The sequence below is a fragment of the Orcinus orca genome, chromosome 21 (genome assembly GCF_937001465.1).
Source record: "Orcinus orca chromosome 21, mOrcOrc1.1, whole genome shotgun sequence".
In the NCBI taxonomy this organism is placed as follows: Eukaryota; Metazoa; Chordata; class Mammalia; order Artiodactyla; family Delphinidae; genus Orcinus; species Orcinus orca.
Window position 1 is genome coordinate 5,631,136 of NC_064579.1, and position 7,476 is coordinate 5,638,611.

The 7,476-nt window shown below is 56.7% G+C and overlaps 1 protein-coding gene across 6 annotated transcripts in view; it reads left to right on the plus strand.

Annotated features, from left to right (window-relative positions):
• FGFR1 (fibroblast growth factor receptor 1) overlaps positions 1–4,931 on the plus strand; it is a 48,068-nt gene extending 43,137 nt beyond the window's left edge. For all 6 annotated transcript variants that reach the window (XM_033415043.2, XM_049704317.1, XM_049704318.1 and 3 more), the window contains 9 exons: positions 319–464; positions 696–817; positions 1,261–1,371; positions 1,898–2,088; positions 2,749–2,871; positions 3,008–3,078; positions 3,346–3,483; positions 3,675–3,780; positions 3,895–4,931. In XM_033415043.2, coding sequence (XP_033270934.1) covers positions 319–464; positions 696–817; positions 1,261–1,371; positions 1,898–2,088; positions 2,749–2,871; positions 3,008–3,078; positions 3,346–3,483; positions 3,675–3,780; positions 3,895–4,071 — 1,185 coding nt within the window. In that variant the 3' untranslated portion in view covers positions 4,072–4,931. The remainder of the gene's footprint in view (positions 1–318; positions 465–695; positions 818–1,260; positions 1,372–1,897; positions 2,089–2,748; positions 2,872–3,007; positions 3,079–3,345; positions 3,484–3,674; positions 3,781–3,894) is intronic.
• The last annotated feature ends 2,545 nt before the right edge of the window (positions 4,932–7,476 follow it).

The following is a 7,476-nucleotide window of genomic DNA, read 5'->3' on the forward strand; positions in this document are numbered from 1 at the left end:
GAATCCCTAATCCGGGGCAGGGTTTTCACAAAGAATGGGGACAAGAATAGAGTTGCTACTGCAATGGTAAGATACACAATGTCAGTCTGGAACGCTCATGTGAAAGGTGAGTAAATCAAAGCCCAGAAAGGCTAGTGGGGAAAATAAGTCAGTTTTAGAACCTAGGTCTTCCGACCCCCGGTGGCCTTTCTGCCACTCTGTGCTGGGGAAGGAGCATCAGATGACAGGTACATACCTCTGCCGTTGGCAAAAAGCCCTAACTGGGGATGAGAGGAATCCCCGTCCCCGCTGGAAGGGTGACCCCACGCTTCCCCGTAGGTGTCGGCCGACTCCAGCGCATCCATGAACTCGGGGGTCCTGCTGGTCCGGCCCTCGCGTCTCTCCTCCAGCGGGACCCCCATGCTGGCTGGGGTCTCTGAATACGAGCTTCCCGAAGACCCTCGCTGGGAGCTGCCTCGGGACAGGTAACCCTCTCCACTTTCTGGGGAACCCCCGCTCGTTATTCTGACGCTGGCAGTGGTGTGTGCTCCGACCTTCCAGGGAGCGACGGTGCACAAGGTGCATCAGAAACGATGATTTCTACCTTCTGCTCTCGGTGGGGGGAGCTACGTGGAGGCGGGGAGGAATGGGGTGTCCTGTCAGGTTTGAATTTCACCGCCCCCGGCTTATACCACCACCCTTTGTTTCCCCGAAAGACTGGTTTTAGGCAAACCCCTGGGAGAGGGCTGCTTTGGGCAGGTGGTGTTGGCGGAGGCCATTGGGCTGGACAAGGACAAACCCAACCGGGTGACCAAAGTGGCTGTGAAGATGCTGAAGTGTAAGTGATGCTCGTGTCGCTGCAGAAACAATCCCTTCCCTTTCCAAGCACACTGGGGGCCTCGGGCCACTGCCCACACCCGCTACACGGCCTGCTTAGGGATGTCCGGGAGTGGGGGGCGTTCTGCACCCCAAGATCACTATGCTCTCACGTTGTTCCTTGGCATCCACCTGGGTTGTCATCAGGTGTTTATTCTAGATCCCGTTGCCAACTGATTTTCCTGACGTAGCCTCTGCCCTACTCATTACCACTTATGGCGACACCGGCTCTCGTAAGAGGGATGGGAGGATAAATTTGGATGTGAAAAAGGGAGGAGAGAAGCAAGTCCCAGAGAAAAGGGACCCCTGGGTGCTCACTTCATCCCCCTCCCTGAGTTTTTCTCCTGTGGGCCTCCCTTCCAATGCAAACGGGTCTCAGTTCCCTTCTCTGGCTTGTCCGTAAAGCGGATGCGACCGAGAAAGACCTGTCAGACCTGATCTCCGAAATGGAGATGATGAAGATGATCGGGAAACACAAGAACATCATCAACCTGCTGGGGGCCTGCACGCAGGACGGTAGGCGCTGAGCCCGCAGTCTTCCCACCCGTGTCGGGAAGGGGCTCAGGCGGGAACCCCGGGCTTCCTGCTGCCTGTCTGTCAGGGAGCAGATAACTAGCTGGGGTGTCAGCGACCCGGCATCTCTCAGCCACGCTTCGGGAAGTGGGTTGGGAGGAGAGTTTGGTTTAGCAGTAGCTGGAATGTGTTTCTCAGGGTCTGGGCTGGTGCCCATTGGGGTTCATACAGGTACCAGGATTCACACACACTGTGTGGACAGGAACAGCTGAGTTACTGTGGTCTAGGTTAGGGCTCTTGCCCCCAGCTTTGCTTGGGAACTTCCTGGACTGTGCAGGGAAGAATGATTTTGCTGGGTTTCTTTGGGGAGTTGGAATGAATTTGCGGGGTTCCCTAAAAGGGGAGGTTAGGCTTGGGGAACAGGCTCACAGTTCCCCCAGTGCCATTGGGGGCGGAGTTCCTGGGGTGAAACGAGGCCCGTGTGCCTGCGTGGCGGCCCTGACGGCCTCTCGGTCCTCGTGTCCCCAAGGCCCCCTGTATGTCATCGTGGAGTACGCCTCCAAGGGCAACCTCCGAGAGTACCTGCAGGCCCGGAGGCCGCCGGGGCTGGAATACTGCTACAACCCCAGCCGTCATCCCGAGGAGCAGCTGTCCTCCAAGGACCTGGTATCCTGCGCCTATCAGGTGGCCCGAGGCATGGAGTATCTCGCCTCCAAGAAGGTGTGGTTCCTGAAGGCACCCCTGGCTGGGGTGGGGGATGTGCGGGCCGCTCTTAGGGGACGTCAGAGTCAGGAGAGCCCGTGCGGCCTTGTGGCCTTGGGGTCAGGGTGGATTAGGTTCCAGTCCCTGCACTGGCACTCTCTGTGCAGCCTCAGGCAGCCGCCTCCTTACTTCTCCTCAAACGTGAAGTCAGAATAATACTGCCTGCGTTGTAGAACGGCTACGGGGGAAAATGAGGTCCCGTGCGAGACTTAAGGACAGCTTTTGGTGCTCGGTAAATGCTGCTTTGTTTGAACCCAGCCTGGTGTGGATGTGCTTCGCCCAGGGAGACGGGGCGTGAGAGCTCGTACACACTGGACAGAAGCGAAAGGTTCCGCTTGCTGGGTGCAAATCCAAAGCTAAGAGCTGGGAGGGGCAGGAAAAGGGGTCGATATGGAGGGTTTGCTGGAGTGATTGAGGGGCCCAGAGCTGGGGGTGTTTGGACGGCTGGCTCTGACGTGCGGGCGAGGGCCATCGTAGCGGGCAGCTGGACCGTTCGGGGAGGTCGAGTGGTGAGGTGGGCGAAGGCCTGCGAGGGGAGCGGGCCCACAGACGGCTGCAGACCCTCCCCTGCGCCCCGCCCTCCTCACTCCCATCCGTCTTCCCTTCCTGGCTCCGCAGTGCATACACCGAGACCTGGCCGCCAGGAACGTGCTGGTGACGGAGGACAACGTGATGAAGATCGCAGACTTTGGCCTAGCTCGTGACATCCACCACATCGACTACTATAAAAAGACGACCAACGTAAGTGCTGGCGCCGCCCTCGGTGCCCGTCCTCTGCCCGGGGCTCCGCTCCGCTGTGGTGGGGTGAGCCACGTCCAGCCCTGCATGTGCCCCCGCCTGCCCCGGGCCACCGCCAGTGTCCCCGTGCTGCTTGCAGGGCCGACTGCCTGTCAAGTGGATGGCACCCGAGGCCTTGTTCGACAGGATCTACACCCACCAGAGCGACGTGTGAGTCTGAAATAAGCAGTTGCCAGGGATGCCGGGAGAGAGTTTCCTGGGCGGTAGAGTCTGGCATTCCATCTCTGAGAGAAAAAAACATTGTATGTGCCCCTTCACTCTGTTCCCAGAGGTCATGGTCCCCTGGAGTCCCCTGGGGTTAGGGACTTGTGTTGGGGACCGGGGCCGGGTTCAGGGTGCGTGCCTGCCGTGCTGGGGAGGGAGAGCGGCAAGGACTGCAGGGTGGCCTAGCTCTGTGCCCGGAACGCTCCTCCACAGGTGGTCTTTTGGGGTGCTTCTGTGGGAAATTTTCACTCTGGGCGGCTCCCCGTACCCTGGCGTCCCTGTGGAGGAGCTTTTCAAGCTGCTGAAGGAGGGTCATCGTATGGACAAGCCCAGTAACTGCACCAATGAGCTGTAAGCCGGAGAAGATGCCTGGGGTCCAGGCCTGGGCCCTGGGGGAGAGATGGGCTGGGCAGGCAGAGGGAAGAAGGGGTGCTTGGTCAGACACCGCAGCCCTTCCCGGTCACTCCTCCCGTGGTCCCTCCGCCCTGAGCCTTGTTATCAGCTCTGGTCCTCCCTCCCCTGCCCTCACCGGCCTGCCTCAGGTACATGATGATGCGAGACTGCTGGCACGCGGTACCCTCTCAGAGACCTACCTTCAAGCAGCTGGTGGAAGACCTGGACCGCATAGTGGCCTTGACCTCCAACCAGGTGAGGCTGCCCTGCCCAGACCTTCAGGCCCCGCCGGCCGGGTTCTCTCTGAATTCCTCCTGCCGCTGCCGGGGGGAGAGTGCGGGTCCAGCGTCCTTCTGTCCCCTCCCACAGGAGTACCTGGACCTATCAATGCCCCTGGACCAGTACTCCCCCAGCTTCCCCGACACCCGCAGCTCTACCTGCTCCTCTGGGGAGGATTCCGTCTTCTCTCACGAGCCCTTGCCCGAGGAGCCCTGTCTGCCCCGACACCCGGCCCAGCTGGCCAATGGCGGACTCAAACGGCGCTGACTAGCACCCCGCACCCCTCCCCGGACTCCATCCTCAGCTACGGCCCCAGCCCCGCTCCCGCTGGACTCACCGCCTCCTTTCTGCCCTTCCTGCTGGCAGGAGCCAGCTGTCGCCCCCAAGCTCCCCTCTCCTCTTCCTCTCAGCCTGCCGCTGACACAGACGAGCAGGGAGGCGGGGACTTGTTGATGGCCACTTGGTTCCGTCCCAAATGTTGGACCGGGACCCCTCCCAGCCGCCTGGCACTGCCTGGAGGGTCAGGCAGTGGGGGCACGGGCAGCACACGAGGGAGAGCCGACCGAGCTTTTCTGTGTTGGTTTTGTCTGTTCTGTGCAGCCTGTGTTCCCGTGGCAAGTGCCCGGTCCTCGGGCTACAGCAGGAGTGAGGGGGGGTGGTCAGCACTCGGGCCTCCGTGGAAGGCGACCTCTGCTCCAGATGGATGGTGCCAGTGGCTTATTAATTCCGATACTAATTTGCTTTGCTGACCAAATACCTGGTACCGGAGGATGGGGACGCAAAGGCCGGGAGCAGTGTCGTGGCCCTGGGGCCCAGCCCCAAAGCAGGGGCTTTGTACATAGCTATGAAGAAAACACAAAGTGTATAAATCTGAGTATATATTTACATGTCTTTTTAAAAGGGTCGTTACCAGAGATTTACCCATTGGGTAAGATGCTCCTGGTGGCTGGGAGGCATCAGTTGCTATATGTTAAAAACAAAGAAAAAAGAAAAAAAAAAAAGGAAAATGTTTTTAAAAAGGTCATATATTTTTTGCTACTTTTGCTGTTTTATTTTTTTAAATTATGTTCTAAACCTATTTTCAGTTTAGGTCCCTCAATAAAAATTGCTGCTGCTTCATTTTTATACGGGCTGTGTGACACGGGAGAGAATGTCAGCTGCAGAGGAGCAAGGTTGACGGGCTCTGGGGCTGTCTGTCCAGAGGGCACTGCGTGCTCTCTGTGGTCCCCACTCCCAACCAGCTCTTGTCCTCAGGTCCTGCACTGAGGCCTCCGGACAAGCCTCCTAGCTCTGCGATGCTTTGGGAAAGACAGGGAAAGAAGACGGCTGCGTGATGGGCAGGGAGCAGAGAAGCTGGGCCTGGGGCCAGGCCCTGCGACCCTCTCCACCACGGACCATTTCCTCGGGGGAGAGGGTGAGGCCAGGTGGGGTCTGAGGGTCAGACAGGGAGCTGGGGGCCGACCTCAGAAGAGCGTGATGCGACGAGGGCCTGCAGGCACTCAGGCCCAGATGCGCGGCTGCCCCTCTGTGTGTGGGTGTGGCTTTGCCCGTGCTTCTGTGTGAAGGAGGATTTGTCCCCTAAGACGAGCTTTACCTTCAGGCCCCCTTGCTTCATGTTTCTTGCCTCCCAGGCTATTCTGTGTCCGTGATTCCCCCTCCCCCCGCCCATCCACGATTCCTGAATTCGTGTGATCAGACTGCGTGTGTTGGGACTGTCACACATCTTGGCTTCCTATGGTTCTTCCTATACAAACTCCACCCCGGCCCTCAGGAAAGGGAGAACATTGAATGTGTGTGCTTTGGCTGCTGGGAAATTTTCTTCTTCCACCACCTGCTGGTTAGTACTGCCCTCACCAAGTAGGTCCTGGCTCCTTGGAACTCGGCTTCTACCCCCAAATCTTGCCCTTTGCCGGATCCCTTCTGAGTGCAAAAGGAAGTCCAGCGCACTTTCATTCCTGTCGGGAGAATGGGCTTGCTCCTGAATTTTCCTTTCTGAGCTATTTCTCGGCAGCCGCAGGGCTCGCCACTGTTGTAAAGTTCTCTCTTCTCCTGGGTCTCCTCTGTGAATGAATATGCAACTGTCAACGTATCGTGATTTGTGTTTATGTTTAAAGAAGGCATACGTTGGCAGAGCCAGGAAATGAATTTTAGCACTTAAAACCATTTGCCTGACACCTTCTAGTGGGGCCTTTCCTTGTAAACCCGTGATGATTTGTGCCCACGGCTGTGTGGACGGATGGGCGATCTTTTACAAAGGGCTTTCTGTACCTTCGGGAGAGGTGCTGGGAGATAGAAGGCACTGTTATTGTAACAGTGATGTCCTCGCTGTTACTACTGAAATCCCCCGTGAATTTCCCGAGAGACTGAGCTGACTGGCAAATAAAAGATAGTGAAATTGACCTGAGAGAAAATGAAATGGCCATTTTACTTAGTTGACCAGATTGGGTCTCCCGAGGAAAGGAATCCAGCTTATCTAATGAAGATGTCGTGCTGTCAAGGCACTGAGTGTCTGGTTTCCTGAGGGTTAAAAGATTAGGGCCTGGGATCACCACAGCATCGATCGATACTGCCCTCCCGCCCTTTCTAATTGCCACGGGCTGGGGAGCATCCTTCCCCGGGCACCGCTAATGTACCGTATTGATCTCAGGTAAGTAAGATCAAACCTCAGCTGGAAAGAATCTGTCTCAGTGACAACAGAGTCGCTGTGTTGATCAGCCGCCAGTGGGGGGAGCCAGCAAGCCAGAATCAAAGATTAAGGAACGTGCCAATCGGCTTTCACGTTCCGTTAGTCTGACCTGACCTACAGCTGTGCGCTGGTGGTGACCGGGAAATCTTTAGTCTAGGTTTTAACGTTATAGAGCATTTATTCGATATCACCAGTGTGACCTGTAATGATCGAAATACAGGATTAGACATGGCACAGGGCAGGTCCACACATGTCAGATGCCACCAACACCTTTCTTTTGGAGCAGAATTCTCAGTGTGTGAGACGAGGGCCGAGTCTGACATCACCACTGGGGTTGGGCTTTAGAAAATGCCTAAAGTTATACTCAGATAATTAGCAGCCGGTACAGCTGCAGTATCTGCATGTGTGGGGAAGAGTAGAGAGCGGGGGAAGGAGACAGGCTTCCATTCCCTCAGCTGCTGAGAGCCAGATCGGCAGGAACCCTGGTGTTCAGAAACACTCTGTTGGGGCAAGTTCTCTCTAGGTTGGCACTTAACAGTGTTTATGGCCATTTACACGGTACTGCCTCCCAGCTGCCTGTGTTGGTACATGGAACTGATACAGTTGCTGCAGGCACCAATTAGAGGTTTAAGTGTCTCTCGTTCCTCCAGGAGGCCTAGGGTCTGTTAAGTATGGTGTCTTGAGCTGATCGTGTACATCTCTTCCCAACTCTGCATTGTTCGGTGACCTCCTGTTGGTAGCTTGAAAATCAACCTTGTGGGAGTACTTACATCACCGTAATCTGCGAAGGCTACAAATCAGGGCTCCCCCTGCAACCACGGCCCCTGCCAGAGTTGGGTGTTAATCATTTACCAGAACACCGCTAGCTCGGTTTCAGCAGGGGGCTGCATCTAATGATCATGGGACCCACCAGCCAAGGGCTCTCAATGATGAAACAAAGCAACGACCTTGACCTCTCTGAGGACTCTCAGAAGAAGGGGAGGAGA